Genomic DNA, 21040 nt, shown 5'->3' with positions numbered 1-21040 from the left:
CTACTGGACTATAAACAGATCTTCAAATGTCACTTCATCAGGCTAACTCCTGTAAGATGAAATTTCTGCTGGTAAGTGAATGGAGGGATACACTAATCCCATCCGTTCCTCTCACCAGGCCACTTTCAGTGTAACGGGTAAAAAGCGACATGGCTGAGGGGTGTGAAGACATGGATATTGACAAAAACATTCGCTGTTTTCATCTGTAAACTAATCTCATCAGATCAGAAGCTGAACTACCTCCCAGTTCACAACATCAATTTAAAGAGACTGAAAGCAACAACTACAGTGCACTGATTGCCAATTAATAGACAGGACACTTGTATAAAAAAAAAAAAAAAAGGTCAACTACTTCACTTTCCAAAATCACAATGACTCGGCAACAATATGCACATTGCATCAGTTCCAGCAGCTAAGACACAGCTGCAGTATCCCAACAATCGCACCAATTCCAGCTGTCAGGACACCCAACAACTGCAACGCTCTGGCTACATCAATGACTTTCATGGTTTGGCTGTAATTTCTCCAACTGCAGCAAACGAGATATTGCAAATGTATGCACACAATATTTTTCAATTCCCTGACTGCACAGTATTAACTCCCTAAATACTGGAGTAATTAAAACTAGAGACAAGCAATATGCTGATCGTGCAGGAATTACCAAGTGCAGCGTGATTGCACAAACATCAGATTTGCCTTGCACTGCAGCAGCCAACCTCATTTCCTACTCCACCCTCGAGTGGTATATAAGCTCCCCTTCTTAGAAACAGACGTTAAGGAAAGATATTACAGCAAATCTAAGGACTTTTTGTGCACTTAGAGAAGTCAATTTAGAATTAAAACTCACATTACTGTGGCCCCTTACTGCTGTATGCAAGGTTATATGTGCAACACAACAGAACCCAGAAGCATAGCTAAAGGACTGAGCAAGAGGCACCTTTCTCAATTTATCTGCTTTTCTCAGTATTAAAATGAACTGCGAAGGTCTAAACCACTGCTAGAAATATATTTGCCTAACAAATGTTCCAACAAGAAGAGTTTTGTAAGTAAAGGAGTGTTGGTGGTGAGAGAAGAGCATTAAGCACAAAACCAGATAAAGTCTTCAAAATTATATCGATGCCATTGCGCTTCTAAATTCCTTGGCTGTAAAAAAATATTTAATTCCAAGGCTTCACAGATACCAGAGTCAGCAGTTGCATGACTAACCTAATCATCGGTGCTTTTGCACACTCCCTTTCTTTCTCTCTAGCCCATGACAGTGGCTCAAGAATCCAAACTTTAATTAGAAACTGTCATTTATCTTCCCCGGCCTGGTCGAGGCACCCAGCAGAGCTTTGGATGTTGGTTGCTTTAAAATTTATCATTACATTAAAATAGAGTTAAAAGGGATGATGAAAGAGAGAAAGTTCTGCATTTCTCAGTTCAGTTTCTTCAACTTTAGAGATCAGTGAGGCCAGAAGAGCTTGGTTTCTGTTCTCTCTAGTGGGGAGGATCCAGCTGTGCGTCTGTTGAGAGTTGGTGCAGCACTGCAAAGTCATCAAAGAGTCCAAGGCAGCCAATAAGAGCATAGCTCTGGATAATCTGTGTCCAAAAACTTATGATTAATATGCTGAAATGGGTTCATAGAGGTGATATCTTACATAGAGGTTGAGCTGAGAGGACAATGGATTGTGATTAGGTATTGTTCACAATCACTAAGTGAACCAGCAACAGAGAATAGATTGTGATTAGAAGGTGGGTACTGGGTCATTACCATGCATGGCTTCACTTGCCACTGTTCTCTCTCCTGGTTATGCACCTGTATCAGAAGTGGGGTGTACAGAGGAAAGTTAGTGTTGGATTTTCATTAATTCTGTATGATTTTCCATCAGCCTTAGGCCCCTTTGTGACAGAAGTTATGTGCATGCACTGCGGTTTGTTTTCCAGAGGTAAAATTTCTACATAGCCTTTCAGAGACTTCATTTTCTCTGTCTGTATATCCATCTGCACTTCAACGTACTCTGCACTGGTACCCGAGCAAGCAGCGATGCGGCTCCTTTGCTGTTAGCTTGCCAAGTAACACCTGTGTCTCAAACTGTGCTTACACCTATCTTGTTTAATAATAGCGTTCGTAACATATTAAACATCTCATCACCAGTGTGTTCAGATTGTGAGAGTAGATACAGTACTTATGTTTCCTTTGTCATTGGCTTTCTTTACTTGAAATATCCTTGAGAAAATCTCTTTAATGACTGATACATAATTAAAGAAATTAAATAGCTTTCTCCTCCACTAGGAGGTACTAGTCTAATTCTTGTTATTTTGCCTGATGCTTTTGGTAATCTTAACAGACAATACTGCAAACAACAGAAAAAAAAGACAAGAAATATCTCCAAAACATATCTCCAAAAGCAGCTTATTTGTCCAGTAATCTGTACACAGTAATAATAAATGCACTGACGGATCAGCAAGTGATCGAAACTTCCCACTGGCACGTGATCTTTTTTCTTTGGCTAGTACAACAGTAGAAGAGGAGAAAAAAAAAAGTAACTAACTCTACATTTTGAGTTTGAATTTGAATTTTGAGTTTGAGTTTGAATTCTGACCTCGGATTTCAGGCACCTAAAATTCTTCTCAATTTATGGCACCAAATAAAATAATGGGCATGTATTATTCATCTTTTTAATATATACATATTTCTACACCATCTCCATCCATTCTCCTCCTGTTTTAAGGTATTTTTTCTTGTTCTAAACACATCTTTGCTCCTACCCATATCTCTTGTGGTCACTAGCTCAGTGCAATCGTTCCCCTTATCTATTAGAAGCTCACGAACCTTCCTCTACAATGCTCTTCAGATGCAGATACCCTCTCATTCAGGGAAGTACATCTGCCCTAATGGCTACGAAAGTCTACATCTTTACAGTAGGCAGGGAAAGTATTTTATGCACTTTCAGAGAGTAAAGTTTTTAGTAATATCATATAAACTCATCAGCATACAATACTATGTACACTTTTGATGCCAGATCAACACCACCACAATCATATGCTTTTAAAACATTTCAAGTGACCTAAAAATATAACTCTATTATTAATAAAGTCATTGTTATAGTTTTAATATTACAGAACATTTTAAGATGGTACTGATCTGAAGGAAAAACTACCCCTTGCTACATGGATGATTTACAAAGCATATTAATCTGCAAGTTTGAAGTCAAAGGGAAAATTCTCATTAATTTGAAGTCAAAGTATTTATCTGCAAACGATCACAGTTCCATGAAACTCACCTCTACCTCTCTGACTATCCTGATGATTGACTGTGACTGTACAGCACACTTTTCCTTTACTAAACCCTCATTTCTCAGTTCAAGTTCTTCATTGGCTCTTAGAAGACTCTTATTCTTATTCAGCAGCTCCTGCAATTCTCCATCCTTTTCTTTAATTGTTTCATCAAAGTTCTAACAAAAGAAAACAATAATATGGTTTTGTAAAATTTACCTTGCTGTTATGCTGCAAAATTGTACACAAGCAAAATTCAGGAAATGTCCAAACATTCTTTACAAATCTCACAAAAGAGGAGCTCAATATACCAAAACCAAAAAAAAAAAAAAAAAAAAAAAAAACAAGACCAAACAAAAGCTTTGGGCAACTATCCAATCATTTAAATATTAAAAAAGAAAAAAAAAATCTGATTATGTATGAAAACTTAGCAGTATTTATGCATTAAGTCAAGGAATGCACTTTGGTCTCCATGTACAGAGCAACTTCAACTATTTGTCTTTGCTTTGCTGGTTGAATACCACCAGTACTTTTCAGCATTGTACCTCCAGCTGCAAAATGTTTGAGCAAGGGTTCTTTAAAGATTCAGACAGGTGCCTTCTCACAAGCCTTGTTTTGAACATGCTCATTTTCATTAAAATAAAAAAAAAGAGAAGGAGAAAATATTTCACTGTCTATGTCTATTCCTCAACTTCTAGTTTCTGCACAACAAACTGTAAATCACAGGCACTTCAGAGCTTTTAAAGTACCCTAACACATCAGTGAAAAATCTACATAAGTATTAGTAAAGCTTTTTTCTCCCCTTAGTACAAGTGCTTAATAAAACCTTAACAAAAAATCTTTTTAACGCCACAGATATCTAAAATTAGGTCTGTTCTGCAAATACAGTATTATAAGAAGTGAGGGATTACCATCAAAACCAATGGTAATACCAAATACAAATGGGATTTTGTAATCATGCAAAATCAAATTATAACTTTTCATTTTTTAATTTCAACTCAAGTCTACCTACCTGAAGCAATAGATCCTTTTGATTGACATTGTCTGTTAGCCGCTTGATAACTAGTTCTTGGCTCTGCAACTTCTGATTGCTTTCACTCAAAAGAATATTGTAATGTTCAACTGCTTTTTCTTTCTCAGTCATTTCACCGTGTAATTTCTCTAGTTGATTTCTAAGGTCCTACAAAAAATGAAACTGAATAATTAGCAAATCAACTTTAAAAATGTTTAAGATTGACAAGCCAAATTAATAGCTTAACTTTCCATTACTTTAGATTACACATATCACCAAATAGTCTGGAGAATGTATTTAAGCCAGTATCCTTCTCTTAGTATCAGTGATTATAACTAAAGAAAACTTTTAGATAAGGTGTCAGTATTGCTTTCTAAAAATCTAAACTGTTATTGTTCACATGATTTTCATAAAGAATGACTGGACTCCAAGGCTGTTAGAAATATCATGCTGCCACTGTCCAAACAAACACTAACTTCTGAGTCAGTTTCATCCACTGCTAGAAATAGGAAAAAATAGTTTGTCATTTGTTCTTCTCCTTTCCTGGAGCGTCAGGATTAGGTAACTAAGACAAGGAAATGACACAACTATCAGTAAACACTCGCTTATTGTCCATTTTACTTTGAAAAGACAGAAGTCTCTTTCAATAACCTGATTCAGTAGCAAGTCCAAAGGACCCTGGTATCTGTTTAGATCAACATGGACTACTGTGATGTAAAAAGCAGTATCTCCTAATTTGCAAGTCACACACTTGATGGTGACCATAATTACAGTTTTCTCATCTATGTTCCTACAGACACTCCTATTTCAATCGAAAAATTGCCATCTGAACTTTCAGTTCCCTTTTATTCTTTACATTTTACTACTAACTGGGAAAATCACTGAATCAATGAAAATACAGATGAAATTATAAGTGTGTTATTAATAGCCAGTTTCCAGTTACAGAGTGGAAAAGTGCAGGAACACAGAGCATTGGAAAAGCTAAACAAGGCTCTGATAACATTCTACCATTTCAGCTTCTCTCCCACTACCACCCTTTTTGTCAACTGTAACTTTTTCGCTGATCTGTTGGAAGTTTCAAACTGAAAAATACATAGCTTGTATATATACAAAGCTTCATTTTCTAAGTTTTTATTTTGCAAGATGATCTAGGACATTTACTGCAAGGACTGTGTGGAAAAAGGGAAGTAGAAACCTTTTACAAAGGTACTGTTGCTTAAAATTAAACAACTAAAACTTACAGAAGCCTTTGTAACATCTAAACTTCTCCTCAGACCCAAAGAATTGGGTAACACAGCCTACATCTTCAAATAAATGTTTGCCTTTTATTTCCAAAAAGGGCCCATTTGTGAGGTACCATAAGCCCTTTAAATAGTTTGCACATATGGTAGTCACCTATAAACTTTCCATTTACCTCCGCTGGGATTTAAAATTCAATAGTTGTTTCTTATTCTAAGTACAGGGAAATAGTACTAGTGACACTTTAATTGCATTCTCTTTACAAACTGTTTTATGTCCTTTTCTTGACTTAATTACCTTGCTTCATGCAGGTTCACATCAAATCTTTAACATCACTTTACTACTGCAGTGTTTTATTTCTGTTTATTTTGCACATTAAACACAAATTGTCATTTGCGATGCCTTTTGGTTTACTTGCTTAATCTTAGCTTCATTACCAGGAATCAGCTAAGACATCGCTAATAGCTCCCCCAAAAAACTCATCAAACGTTATTCAGTTTCAAAGAATGGGTAAGCTTATACCCTCGGTTCTGCAAATCAATAAAGGTATTTTTTCATGACCAAAAGAATACTTGTTTGCCAAAGAAAATGAAGAATTGCAGAACTAAGTCCAAATTTTGTGTGTATGTGCAAAGTGTCAAATATGCTTCTATTTCTATTAACTACTAACTAAAACCATAGACTGCAGCACAGAGCAATTCCTTTGGAAGTCGCGTAACATCTCATAACCACTGAGCCTTTTGGCTTCAAGCTATGGAACTCTTCGAGTGGGTCGCATCACATACAACACTTGAAGTGGAAGTAGAGGACTAACTGCAGCATTATGATTTTCATGATGCACTGCAAAGTTTACTCTTTTTTATTTTTGCATCATTTTTGTGCTATTGTATCACTACTAGGTAACCCAACTTCAAAAGAACACTCATGATCTGTACTGTAACTTCAATAACCAATACTCCATGGCTTCTCTTTATGAAAACCATAAACAGATTTACAAGAAGATGCAGGCATGCCCAGGTAGGAAGCATGCTGTTGCAATAACAGTACTACACTCCTTATGACCTAGTCTCAGCGTATAACACTTGTCAGATACAGACACCAAGCTTCTGCCTTTAAAACAGCACAAATATTATGGCTAGGTTTAGGGAAAGAGCTGGACTGACAACACATGCTATTGCAGAAAACAGGAAAAGAAAAGCCTGCGAGAGACTTGTAGTTCGAGTTCATCTCCACTAATTCTGCCCACAAAGTTCCCTTAAATCCTTCCCAAACAAGTCAGAGTTGAGACTGAAAGTTAGTTTCTTTGCATAACACAGAATTCCGTAATGCACGAAACTATCCATCACTATAGCAGGCTGCTTGAACTCATTGACCACTCAAATTGTCTGGGAGAAAATCTATTGGTTTCTATACATCGAGCTGCAAGGATAATAGAGTACCTATGGTTCTCAGAGCATAAACCTCGCTATTCCTTCTGCCAACCTTTTTCCCCGAGAGACTTTTCTATGATTAATGAGAGTTGAACTAAGAAAAATGAACGCGAAGCAGTATAACGTCAAAGACTGGAGCGGATGCCTCCCCCTCCTTGTCAGATGGGAAACAGGTTGGTGAATCATTAAGTCATGAGGCTCCAAAACCTCCCTCTCAGGCTGAGCTGCAAGTAGGAAGACTAGGTAATAAAGTCTGCCTAATGAGTTACTCTGCATTTTCCCCCAATCAAACGATCAACTATGAACAACAAATAAATATACTCTAATTTTCTGCATTTAGATCTGGAGAGAGAACAGTTTTGTGTTTAAATGATCTGAGTTTGAACCAAACTCTTCAAGCAAGAAATACTGAGCTGTTACAGACACAGCAACATGGCCAAGGAAAGCAGCATTAAGGGTGTGTTGATGTTTATTGCTCATCAGTTGTGAGAATGTATGCCCAAAGGTTATTTCAGAGAGCTTAAAATGACACTGAACTACTGCCTAAGAGCAGCTCTTGGAAAGCACTGACCTTGAAGTTTTTGCTTTTGAAGTTGACTCAGTAAAAAGGCAGGGCACTTAGCCACCCTTAGGCACGGAGAGCACTCAAGAACATGTGTTGCTGCAAAAGTCTCCTGCTACTGAGCAGTAGTTTGGTCCGATTTGGATGATCAGGTCACATTTAGCAGTCTTAATTAACTTAGTTTAACCTTCTTCCATCCAAGGACAGTAATGACTAATCACCTCCAGGCAAACTGGCTTACAACAGGGCAGAAGTACCTCTTCTGCTCTCTAAGGTTTTGTGTGCGCTCGTTTATATCGATATATGCAAAAAAAATGAGATTACCCCAACAACAGTATAGGAAAGGTCTTTGAAACCTTTCCTGGGAGTAAGGGAAGAGTTAAGACAGCAGTTCATTACAGATGTCAATGGCAATTTCTACAGTTTAGACACACCTGTGCTAGCTTCATCCTAACAGAGTAGAAACACTGATAAGTAGGTATCTCAGAGAATAAGCAGAATAGGATTTTTAGGGCTGTCTCATAAGAATTTTGCATCAGATGACTAAAGTGGTTTTCTATTTGTCAAAGAGCAAAATATCACAGCATATTTTTTTTCGCCCACATATCTACTACTTAATGGGCAACATTTCACAGGCAGGGTTGCTATATCTAAATGTACTAGCAACTCTGAAATTGAAACAGCCGTTCTGCAAGGAATAGGAAACAGGTGAGGGATATAATTTTTAAAAGACTGCTCATCTTTTGGCAGGAATGCTTTTCCCCAAGGAACTAGTCATTTACATGAAAAACTTGGACATAATGGAGTCAAATAGGCTTCTGTAATACAAGCAACTTTGAATCCCCTGGCAAATCCCGTCTCAGTCCTATTTTTCCTGCCTTTCCTATAAAGATTTATATTCTAGCTCCCCTGAAAGATGAAAAAAGGCTCTGAATGGAGAAGACAGTTAAAGATAAAATACTTTAAATCAATAAAATATGTTCTTTGTGGCTGTTTTACTGACAGGAGCTATCTGTTCTTTCTCCCCTTAACCTCAACACCCAGAAGAAATTTCAAAGCACAGCAAAGATAGAGACTGTGTGACGGCAGCCTAACCACAGTTGACAATCAGCGAAAACGGTAAGTTAAATAACCGCAGGGGGAAGGTAGGGGAGGAAGGGACCTTATTTGTTTGTAGGTAAAGAGACCCCTCTACTGGTTTTATGTAATATTGCAGTGCAGCAATTTCCACGTCTACATGCTTTATTTCGTGAGGTGCTTATTTAATAAATAGAGCAAAATATTAAGTGAAGAAATACAACCTCATTTCATCTTTTATGTTATTAAATATAGCAAGAGGCTAATCCCTAAGTGAAGGGCACCAGCCTGTGCAACTGGGCAGGAGTCTACTCATTATGCAGATGCTGCCCTAAGAGAAGCAACGGTAAAACTTAAGAAAAATGCATATGACAAGACATACAGGTGAGAAGTACATTATGTCAAGCACTCAGCAGAAAGCGCATCCTTTGAAGAAAGGATAAGAACAAGAAACCTGATCCTTCACTTTGTTGAATGAGCTGTGCATGTTAGAAGCAGAAGAGCTCAGACAGACATTTACACTAAGGTTAAAAAAATAACAAGAATAGGAGGCAAAATAAATAAACATATTAAATAATAATAATATAAAAAACTTTTTTTTTTTTTCAGCAAATTGTGATTGACTAATCCTGTGCTTTTGGGGATTTTACAAGCAAAAATTGATACTAGTATACAGCCTTTACAGTGACCAAGCTATGTTAGCAAAATGCAAGATGAAGTTTGGCGTAAGGTCACAACTGGCTTACTCCTGCATTGTCTTAGAACTTAAAGTGCACTACTTTAACTCTTTTAAGACAACATATAGACATGTAATACAGCAAATACAGCAGAAATAAGACATTGTCATTCATGTTCTGACTACCATCAAGAATTAGAAACCAATAGTTAACATTTACCACTTATAAAAGTTAATCATTTTATCTAGGACTTAGCTAAGGCTACCAAAATGAGATTTGTTATAAAAAATATTTTTCTGTGCAGATTAAGTGCCAGAATTTTCCTCAAACTGCTTGGCCACATTCTTTTGAACACTGACTTCAGGCAAACGCATTTGTCTTTCAAGAAAGCTTTCAAGTTAAAAATTTAACTTTCAAGTTAAAAATTTAAATTTGTTAGAAAAGGACATGCTAGTAACATACAAAAACAATATTTTTAAACTTTATCAAATATAGGAAAAGTGATAATAACATTAATAGTTTTGTCACTTCTGCTCTTTTGTAGTTGTGCTTCATCCAGCTCTTTCTCCATTTTCTCTCTTTCTAAATTCAAATCATTTAGCTCTTGATCGGTCCTTTTAATCCTCCTTTGTAGTTTACGGTTCTCGGCATCCTTTGTAACGTTTTCTGAACGCAGCTCTGCTAAGAGGGTCTCTTTTTCTATCAAGAGAGCTTGATAATCCTCAGCACCCTGAAACATAAAAGCAGCATTCAAAGTCTGTAAGGGTAATCTGTAGAACCTAGAAGTCTTCACTTCTGTTGCTTCCACCACACACACGATCCTTCTAGCACACCAAACTTATGGTAAAAAAGTGAAATGACAGTTACCTGAACAAGGCAAATGTTACACTGAACATTTTCTTGAGTATCTGATGTTACAAGCGACAATCCAGCATAAGACAGTGTTAGAGATAATTGAGAATTAGATAAAGGTTGATCTGCAAAGGAGCCCATAAGGCAAATGAGACCATATTGTTATTGGTTCCCAAAGCTCCCATTAGATGAAGCTTTCTACTTTTGGGTCAAAGTGAATGCAGACTAGGTCAAGTAGTTACCAAGTCATAAACATATTTAGTATATGAAATAGCAAGTGTGATTTCTGTTCTTCCCTATCACATACTGTTATAACTGGTCTCATTGAAGTTCACAACACGAGTGACAGGGGTAGAAGGCTACGCAGCATGATCTCTCACAGAAAGCTGCCTTCAACTCAGGTTTGCAGCTAAGTAGCAGAGTAATGAGGAGAAAGGCTTGCATAGTTTGTGAGAGAGCAATATGGATTTTGTAGACAGGAAGAATTAGCTGCATATTTTTAAACCTAGAACTCCTAAAAAATAATCAAACTCAAAAATAAAAGGGTTAAAATTAGAGTAATATTTCAAAACACTGGACTTCTGTGGTATTAAGTAGCAAACATAGGCTATAGGTTCACACACACGGGCCAAAATGACTTGAAGATGACACAGAATATCCTTTTTACCATACAGCACACAAATTTGGGCTTAAGTCAAATAAGTAGCTTTTGAAGAAATGGAGGTGGTCTGGATACTAAATGCTACTATTCCAGTTGGACTGAAATCAAAAAACTATACAGTCACAAAGCTGCAGCAGAGTGTAGCATGGAAGCACGCATATGGAACTTCTTCCATTCCTGCTGAGGTAAGAAACCAAGCGGGTGAACAATCATCATAATGAAAGTGTCATTATTGCCATTAATCAGTACTAATTACTGAAAGTTCCAACTCCACCTTTTACTAGACTTCATTTTGAAATGAGTTGGTAAATATTATGCGGTCTATTTTAAAATCAAACTTCTTTCTCCCATCTTACATACTAAGACCTTTAAAATGCATAATTATTATGATAAAGTTCTCTTCTTTGCACACACAAAAGCATTACTAAATCACATTTTCACAACACTCCACTATTTTATAGATAGTGGTTTCATATTCATTATATGAAGAAATACAAGTCTCTCATACCTAGTTCAATTCTGCTCATGTGGAAGAGGGTGCTGTTACCATACTTTTGAAGAACCACCAAAATATTCTTAAGTCAATAAAGAAAACTCAGTATCATCTCAACTCCACAAGTATGTCTTTTTTTTTTCCCCTTCATTTACTTTTAGACATTTCTCCCTCCCTTCTCAGTTGTTACAGAAGAAAAAACAAGATAAGAAATCGGACATTTTAAGATTCAACCACTTAGCAGAAATGTTTTGGGGAAACTTGTTTCATAAGAAAATTAAGCATTCAAAAAAGTACTTTAAACTACTTTCCATTCCTTTACCTTCAAATGTACAAAGCTATATCTACTGTATGGTATTATGGAAAAGGGAGCTGCAGGGAAGAAAAAAACATTAACTGCTTGCTTCTTACCTTGAATTTTTGCATGTGTGCTTTGTGAGTTGCCTCTCTTGCCTTAGTCAGTGAAGCATTTAGATCTTCAATTTCAAAACCAAGTTCCTCATTCTTTAAGTAAAGTAAAATGAACACTATGTAGAAAGTTATTTCCAAGGGATGGTGATTCAGTAATAGCTATCCCACCATCTCATTATCCATCCATCCAACTACACAAAACAAATACTTTTAAGAACAAAAACATCAAATACATCATAATAAATCTCACATAAAGAAACTCGGCTTATACAACACTCACTAGACTACCTATCACTCAAGTTACACATTTCCCACTCTTCCATAAAATCCAAATTTCATCTGACATTGACCTACTATTTTACCTTTCTTTGACAGCTCCACTTACTCAACAACAAAAAATACTTCTCAGACCTTTTAAGTGGTGCTCAGAGCTGATAAAAAGCAGCGTGCAACTGAAAACATTTTTCCTAAGTTCTTAAGGGACAACGAATCAGTTAAGTATCTTCCCCAACCCCTCCAGTCAAAGACACAAAACTCCAGGTAACAAAACAGAAGTGCTTTAAGACGTGACAGCAGCAATTTAGGACCTACTAGAAGCTTCCTAAAGAGTTACAAGTGAGATCAAACAATCCCCGTGACACAAACATGCACACCCGTGCCAGTGATAGTTCAACAAAACCAGCAAGATAGCAGACGTCATACCTCTTTTTCCTTTGCTTTTAATGCAACAGTTAGCCCTTGAATGGTTTTATCCCTTTTCAAACCATTCTTCTTTTCAACAGCAAGCTCGTTTTCTCTCTCTTGCAGTTCTTCTTGAAGAGACTAAATTAGATTATGTCAAACTTGCATTAACTTTCTACTACGACATATTGTAACTGCACATTAAGAAGTACATTCTCTCAGAGTTCTTATATCTTATTACCCAAATTACTTGTATTAAATATAGTCCCAAATGCAAGTCATCGTCTTAAAGATATGCCTGGAATACAGTAAAAGAAGCCAGATCTCATGCGATGGCCACGAGTATCAACCATACAGCTTCAGTATTTGATAAGCATGCCTATCAACTTACTGAAAATTGCTTCAAAAAACGGGATTCTTCCTGTCATCTACCTTTAAAAAATAAAGTTACCAAAGTAACTGCTTTGCTTCTTTTCAAGTCAAGGCCTCTCTGTATCTATGAATGCATAACAGAAGAAATCCCAACATGCATTTTAAGTGGCCAAAAATACAGAAATAAGACTAGAACTTACCTGGATTTTTTTTTCAAAGGAATTTCTCTCATTTTTAAGCTCCATTCTAATGGCCTATAAGAACAAAACAGTTGCTATGGTCAAGTAAATTGACTCTAAACACAAATGCAACCCATTAAGCACTAAAATGAAACTTTAAAACTTTAAGGAACAAGCTTCATATACACCTCAGAACTGTACGACGTTCAACATTTTGGCATGAATATCTTGTATCAGGTGCTTCCTGAAAGTCTGCTGGGGCACAGTATGAACTGCCATTCAATGAGACAGGACAACTCAGCTTTACAAGTTAACAAAAACACGTTTTTATACATTATTTTTATACGACTTATCTATGTTAGAAGGATGCTTTTATCATGGAAGATGTTACTTAGGACTTTTCCTTGGGGAAGTTAGGTTTGGGGTTTTTTTGTTGTTGTTGGTTGGTTGGTTTGGTTTTGTTTTTAAAGAGTAATCATATGAAGAAATGGAGTTGTGCAGATGTATTCTGATTTCTCTCTTCAGTACTGTACCCCAAAAGGATAAGTACCCCAAAAGGATAATACGGTCTCTCCACCTCCTTTGAAATGATTAAAGATGACCCTTTTTTCACCTTGACACAAATATTTTTGTGAACCTAGGGTAGGTTTTCCTGACAAGTTGATTTAGATGTAGTAAGACCCATACCTCAAGCTTTTAATTCAACTAATCAGACAAGGACAGTCAGTTCATGACTGAACTATTTGTCCTTCTTTCTATTCTTAACAGAAACAACAAAAAGCGTTTTGGTACTTGAGAATGGATCATTCTCAAGTCTCAAAACATAGTGGATAAAAATTTCTCAGAAGCCTGATGGCCTCCATGCTTTCTTTCTTACTTCTACCAGTTTTCCCTTGTTTGCCTTTTTTTTTCCCATTGGTTGTGGAAAAAAAAAAAATAAGCCTGAAGACCTGTTTCTACCTTTCAGCTGCAGGATATCTGTCTTCCTCTTTAAGAGGAGTGAAATAAACCACTGACTCTTGGAATTTCTGTAAGCTAAAGGCTATGCTTTCACTTTATTTCACGAGATTTTTTTAAACACTTACTTCCCTTAACAAAGCTTTTTCTCTAGACCTCAACAGTGGAAAAACTCTTTAAAAACAAATTCTCAAGTCACATTCTTAACTTCTATAATTGTAAATTATAATACAGTTATATATACACTGTAAGACGTCATCTATCAACAGATCTATTAACATTTAGCTTTTGTATACACACCCCCCATACATGTATACACACTCATTTCTGTAAAGCAATTGCACAGTACCTGTAATAAAACACAGGTATAAAATCTGCAGGAAATGATCTCTCATTGAAAGAACAGTAAGCATGGATAATAAGGATGAATATTGACTGCCAAACCACAATATAAACAATGAATGTTTAGGGGATGGAGAAGAGCAGAATGGAATAACTGTGGAGAAGAATTTTTTTTTTTAAATGACTTGTTACTCACACACCATCATGCACAAGACCTTTTAGACCTTCAAAATCCTAGACCACATGAGACTTACAATATATAACTGTTCCGTCAGTTTCCTCACCTCTATCTCACTATCTTTTTCATGCCTCAAAGCAATGGTAAGTTCTCTGATTTTTTCTGCTGATAAGTTCCCATCACAAGATCCACTCTGAGACTTTTCCTCTTCAAGGTGTTGAATTATAGCTTCTTTACTTTTCAAAGACAGATTCAGTTGCTCTATAAGTCTAAAATTATAAAATTTTTAATATTAATCTTGCATCATCTACCACCAACTCTCCAGTCATTGCAGTAAATCTCACAGACAGCTCTCCTAGGTGAAAACTCCAGACAACACTCGTAAAATTTAAGGGAGTATTTTCACAACCCCTTCTTCCTCTAGAGAAGCCAGAAAAGGTCACATCACTTTAAAGCAAGCAAGAAACAGGTTTGAGCTATCTGCAAAGCACTCTATTTTGTTTTCCTCCAGTACCATTTTAAATGTGAACACTTAAGCTTCAATATTTTAGTTACATTGTCCTTTATGATACACAAAAAGCTTACCAATACATTCCACTTCCTAATGCACAGAGCTCTGTATCCTTACATGCCATCATGAAGCATCCCTCAAGTACCTACTTTCACGTGTATTTGTGGCTAAAGCTGCTTCTAGTTTCACAAACCCCCCCAAAAATAGCGAGATCATTGATACCACCTTTGGTCAAATATATGTCTCGACACCTCCGGTCTTTCAACGGATAAGAACAATGCTTCAGTTTTCGGACAGATATAGGGTTATACCTGAGAACTTCCTGGCATAAGCTGCCAGCTGTGATTCTCATAGTATTTTGTAACCTAGATGGCAAAGCATCTTTAAATACAATGGGAGTTACAGATATGCTACTGCCAGACAAGCTTAAAGAGCTACACATTAATGTGTGGTTCAGTTCAAGGAGTCAAATATCTTCTTCCATCAGCACTGTTTTTCTGGTCCTGCAAATACTTACACCGATCTATTGGCATGTAATTATAGAAGATCCTGCCAACACTGAATCACCAAAAAAAAGTTCCTTACTCCACACAGTCTTCACTTTAGTGATTCAGGACTGACAATTTCTTTCCACACTTCAAGCGCTGTTTTCTCACAAGCTCCAGAGCTGTCAACTAAGGTACATCTGAGAGGGACTGCTTTCATAATGCACTCCTTCCCAACTCAAGTCACTCAGGGGAGCAACCGCGTTCACGCAGAGGTCTAACAGATTGAAAGAGGAAGACAGGAAAGATAAAGGGGAAGGGAGGGAGATGGCCTGGCAGCCAGGTTATAATTACTGTGGTGTCACTCAAGGTGCAGTAGCAGAACCTATTAGAACAACTTCATAATTTTATGATACTGTAGAGTTCAGATTTGCAGTTTTCAATCTGTATGCTTTTACAAAAGCTGTCTGGAAAATTCAGCAAACCTTGCTTTGGTCCTACTGTAATATAAAACCGATGAAATGAAAGCCTCAGGCCAACATAACTTTCCATTACCAGGATAGTCCCATTACGCAGTGACTCAGCGCAGTTAACTGCAGGGTTCAGTCACACAAGGACAGAAAAGGATACTCTGAAGTATTACAAGTCATAACAATCTTCTCATCTCCAACCCAGACTCACACACCCAAGTTAACCAATGTTTACTAGAAGGTTAACCAGATGTGTATTTCACCCTACATGTATTTGAATATTAAAAGAAAATCAATTCTCCAGAGCGTTGAGATCTAACTGTACACATTCTCCCCACCTAAGGTTATTGAACAACTCAAGCACCCTTTCAGCTACCTGCCAAACAAAGCAAAACCAGTGCTTAGCAAAGCACAATCAAAACTGTGAAGCTCAAACATTATTCCTCTTTTCCCATTTGATTTCCCAACCTCAACAAACACACCACTGGGACTGAAGAGCATGTAAACACCATGAAAGCAGCAAGCGAACACAACTGGAAGAGTTGATCTCTATTCAGCAACGGCTCAAGCAAGAAGCAGAAGGTAAGTCAGCAAAATTGCAAAGAAGCTTTAAAGTGGGACATGCTCGTCACATGCATGCCAATTCTTTTACACTTTCAGACAGCTTTTAAAGATGATTTTGCTATCACGAAGTATGTGAACTGGTTGCTGTGTTCATTTACTAGCTGATTAGATATCCAGTAACACTCAATCATGCATCTGAGGGTAGAAACAAATCATTAAAACCTTTATCCACGTTGACTCTTCACATTTCACGAGTAAAAAAATTCCACTGGTTAGAAATATCACCGGCAAGAAGTCTGACCTGTCTTTGTCAGCTCCTGCAATCATATGAAGATCCTTTGCAGGGGCATTTGGAATTGAAGAAAGTTTCTGCTCAGCAGCCATTCTTAGAGCTTTCTCCTTCTCTGTCATCACAATGGCTTTTTCTGCCTCTTCTTGGGCAGCTTTAAGATTCTGTAATTAAAACAAACAATTCTGTTGTCTACAAGAACAAAATGCTCACAAAATTTTTCATATATTGAAGTTTGTTCTACCAAACAAGCTGGAATGTTTAAATCAACAACTTCTAATTATTTTAAGCACTTTGCAAACATTTCTGAACTTTTCATGACTGCACTTTCAAGATTAATCCATTTTCTGTGGTACATAAAGAGAAGTTTGTTTCAAAGTAGTAAATCAAATTTCCTAGCCGAAAACAGAACAGGGAACAAGAGTACCTCTGCATTATGGCTTTAGAATTTAGCTCTTAGAATTTGCTTTAATATAATTTGGCTTTATCTTACTTTCCTCCTGCTATCACAACTAATAGTTAGACTTCTAAATAGTTAGACTTAAATTAAAGAGGTTAAAAAATTTGTTGTTTTTTTTTCCTCCATTCAGAGATGAAATTAATATTCACAGGCTCACTGTAGCTAATTGGAACTCTTAAAGATCATTTATAATATCTTACAAGAACTGATAAGTTTGAACCAGATTTTCTTCTCTTGAACAGCAGTGGAAACAGAGGTAACACCTAGATATTCCACTCAGCTTCTTCTAGTGACCCATTGAGATGGGGAACAAACAAAAAAGCAAAGCCAACCTGACATAAACACATAAAATGTGTTTCAGATCTTCATTATTCTGTTGCAAGCTTCCCTGCTGTGCTCACTGAATTTTGCTTTCTATAATCTAAAAGCCTCCATATAGTCTAATGAGTAATCCCCCCTCTCCCCTTCAAGCCTATACTAAAAAGCATTTCTCTTGGGGAAAGGGGATGAAGAACAAGCCCTTCACCGCCAGAATTCACTACTCCCTCCCTCTCCTGAAGAGCTGTTCTGCCAGTATTCATCTTTCAATTAAAAACTCCAAAGGAAATTCATCTTTGTTAGCGTTACCTGGATCTGTGTAATTATACAGCATGACATAAACACGTGACTAATACTGCCCTGCAGTACTTACATCCACAAACAAAAAATTAACATCAACAGTACCTTCAGACTACAGAAAGTACTATAGCATCATGAGATAAGATATTTGCTACTTTACCTGTCAGATGTGGGAAACACCAGTCTGACAGGCTGGTTTTGCTACAGAATACGTAATGTGGGGTCTTTTCTACCTATCTGATAGCACAGAGAATGCTTTGAGAAACCCCAATTCCACTAAAGAAAAGGCCATGGAGATTCCCCTCTATCCCAGCTCTGAAGGATCTCCCTGCTTTATGAATATTGCAAAATCACCCTGATAAAAAATACCATCATGACATGCTACCAGTAGCTTCCATGACCAACTCATTCTTTAGGGACTGGAAAGCAAAAATTGGAAATATAAACCCCATCCTTCTGCTATTTCTATTTACTTACAAAAGGGCACCAGAATTCTGTTCTCTCACAAGCACAGGTACGTACCCATGATTGTTTTGCATCATTCACTGTACGCACTTATCTGTTGGTAAGGGATTTTGTATCTACAGAACTTACAGAAATATTTCTAGTACAGGCCATTCAACACCAAGTTTGTTCTTTTACAAGAAACAGAACTCCCTTGCTTCTGAGGAAGCATGTTATCCATACAGAGAAATGGTGCCTGTACACTACAAAAATCAGGAAAATGTGAAAACAACTCCCCTGTTATGATAGATCTGCAATAAATACAAGGATAAACAACCACAGATAGCCAGGAATTCCAAAATACATTGTTAAAAAAAAAAACACCCTCTGGAACAAGAAAAGGTTACGCAAAATGGTGATCTAGTGACAGCAGAAGCCAGTAACTTTTGGCAGATCACCAACAAAGGATCACAAGACAAGCAGGAACAAGGCAGGGAAGTTTTCACTAGTTCATTTACAGAGGAACTGCCATAAGTAGGCACATGAATGGAGATATAGAAAAGCAACAGAATCTCGAATTTATACTGGTAAACTAAGTTCCCATATGAAAGATGATATGAAAATGACAGGAACCCTTACAGAGTAGTTGCAGCTATTTATGAAGCTGAGACCTTATCAGAAGATGTGTTCAAAATGCAACCCATCTTCTTCTAAAGTGAGCGCAGTTCTGAAAATGAAGCTGCCCCACTGAAATTCAAGATTTAAAGAAGAGTTGAACATATCTGAAGAGCACCAACAGGTAGGAATTTCCTGAAGAACTGCTTTCCTCCAATTTCATGTTTCAACAAGAGCAGCTACCACCACCTTCCCTTTTGTTGCTCTCCCCCTTCGTATTTTTCCCTCCCCCTTCCCCTGGATTTGTACTGGCTGTTTTTCCAGGAAAGCTGAAAAAACTTTGAAAATACAAGCAGATCACAGTGTCAAACCTCAGACAACAGTACAAAGAACGTACAGATTTCTAACTATTCATTCAGTTTCGGGCACTCACCTCTTCCAGAAGGTTTATTCTGCCAGTCAGGATTTCCTCCATTTCTTGTAACTTCTTTTGTGCCTCCTCTTTCACACGCTGTATTTCAGCATCACCACCCTGGGCCAGGCTTTCAACTGCCTTACTGAAAGACCATAATATAGATTGAAATCCCACTGCCTATCAGAGTAGAAAACATTTAAAGTGCAAGCAGCTGATGGATTATGTAGAAGCAAGTTTCTTCCACTTTATCTGTACCTGCTTGTCACTTTAAGATTAAATACAAACGTCTACATGTTATATAGCAATTTTGGTGGTATAGTCTCTGCTTGATGTAAAGCAATGAGAGTTCCACGCAAGCCTTGTCACAATGAATAAGCATGCAATGAAAGTGTTACTATTTCCTTCATATTTATAAAGCTTCCAAATACAGTATCAAGCCTTCAGTGGAGCTGTATTTGCTACAGAAAGCAGCACTGGAAGAAACTGAATATTCGTAGCTGCTGAGACCTCTCCAATTGCATTTTTAGTAATTGTTAATCCCTTGTTAGAGAACAGCTTGTGCTTCCTTACTAAAGGAAGAATGACCACTTGTTTATGACTTCCCCCCTAAATCTTGCTTCCTATTATGAACTTGTGCAAGGTTACATTCAAAGCCCAGCAAAACCCTTTGGCAACTACTGGAGAGACCAAGCACAAATTAAACCTGTCCTCTGGATCGACCTGAAACTAGGCCTCTCTGAACCACTGAAACAGGCTAATTAGGAACAATTCAATGCCACATGAGGTAGGGCACAAAGGAACTTCCATTGAAACCAAGGCCTATGTAGCAGTCAGCAGCTCTATTTCATTGCCCACTTGGATTAGTTTTGAACCAGATATCTAGAAGGAAACAGTTTTACAGGCAATTGTCAGCCTTAGCTTAACTTCTACAATAGGAACGCTAACCCATCCTCAACTAGGGAGTTACATTTATTTATCTGAATAATAAGATTCTTTGTTCAACTCTATTTAATTTACACCTTTAGGGATAACTACAGCAACATCATTGTATGTATAAAAATTCACACATATAGCTCCAATAATGTGTGAAGCAATTTCTACATAAATTCCCCTAAAACACTCCTTTGGTATCATCTTATTCTTAAAGTATCAGGAAAAAGCATGCAAATAGAAACAAGATCTTGGAAGTCTTAACTAACAGACACTAGGAAATACACTGGTACTTACGAGGCCTTGATGAGCAGTTTCTCTCTCTCCTGCAGATCTCGCTTCAGACTTTCTATCTCAACTTTCAGCTCGATGTTCTAAAACATAAGAATTAAAGTAAAGTACATGCAGAAAGTTCAGAGGTCACCATACACAAAAATTAGTGGCACTGTATAGGTTACCTTTGTTATAATGGGGAGTGGTGCAAATCAGCCTGGGGGTTTCCAAGGCTTACAAGCCTGTTTTTTTGTTTTTTTTTTTCCTCCCCCCATATCTGTGAGCTACATTTTCCTTGTGATTTTATTTTCCAATTATTGAGGTTTTTAATAATCTTAAAATTATTTAATTTTAGCCTGGGAAAACATTGTATAAAGAACTACTTGGCCCACAGGCTGAAATACTTTTTAAAACATTAGTATTTACAAGAAAGACACTGGTGTAGAAGAGCAGGACAGAAGACCAACTAGCAGTATTCAGTTGAAACCATGACCTAGCTAAACACCTATGCATTTAACTACTATGACAACCATCAAGAGAGACTTCAGTCTCCATCCTATTACAGGAAAGAAACCTAATGCTATT

General features: G+C 37.1%; 1 protein-coding gene across 1 annotated transcript in view; it reads right to left on the bottom strand.

The window, feature by feature from the left end:
- CDK5RAP2 (CDK5 regulatory subunit associated protein 2) overlaps window positions 1–21040 on the bottom strand; it is an 80105-nt gene that overhangs the window by 51971 nt on the left and 7094 nt on the right. The window contains 10 exon segments of the mRNA XM_048052975.2: window positions 3267–3437; window positions 4271–4438; window positions 9767–9985; window positions 11673–11765; window positions 12375–12494; window positions 12926–12979; window positions 14488–14650; window positions 16713–16864; window positions 19271–19394; window positions 20480–20556. Of these exon segments, the coding sequence (XP_047908932.2) occupies window positions 3267–3437; window positions 4271–4438; window positions 9767–9985; window positions 11673–11765; window positions 12375–12494; window positions 12926–12979; window positions 14488–14650; window positions 16713–16864; window positions 19271–19394; window positions 20480–20556 (1341 nt within the window).

This window comes from Anser cygnoides, chromosome 20 (genome assembly GCF_040182565.1).
Source record: "Anser cygnoides isolate HZ-2024a breed goose chromosome 20, Taihu_goose_T2T_genome, whole genome shotgun sequence".
Taxonomy (NCBI): Eukaryota; Metazoa; Chordata; class Aves; order Anseriformes; family Anatidae; genus Anser; species Anser cygnoides.
This window is presented reverse-complemented; position numbering and strand designations above follow the sequence as displayed.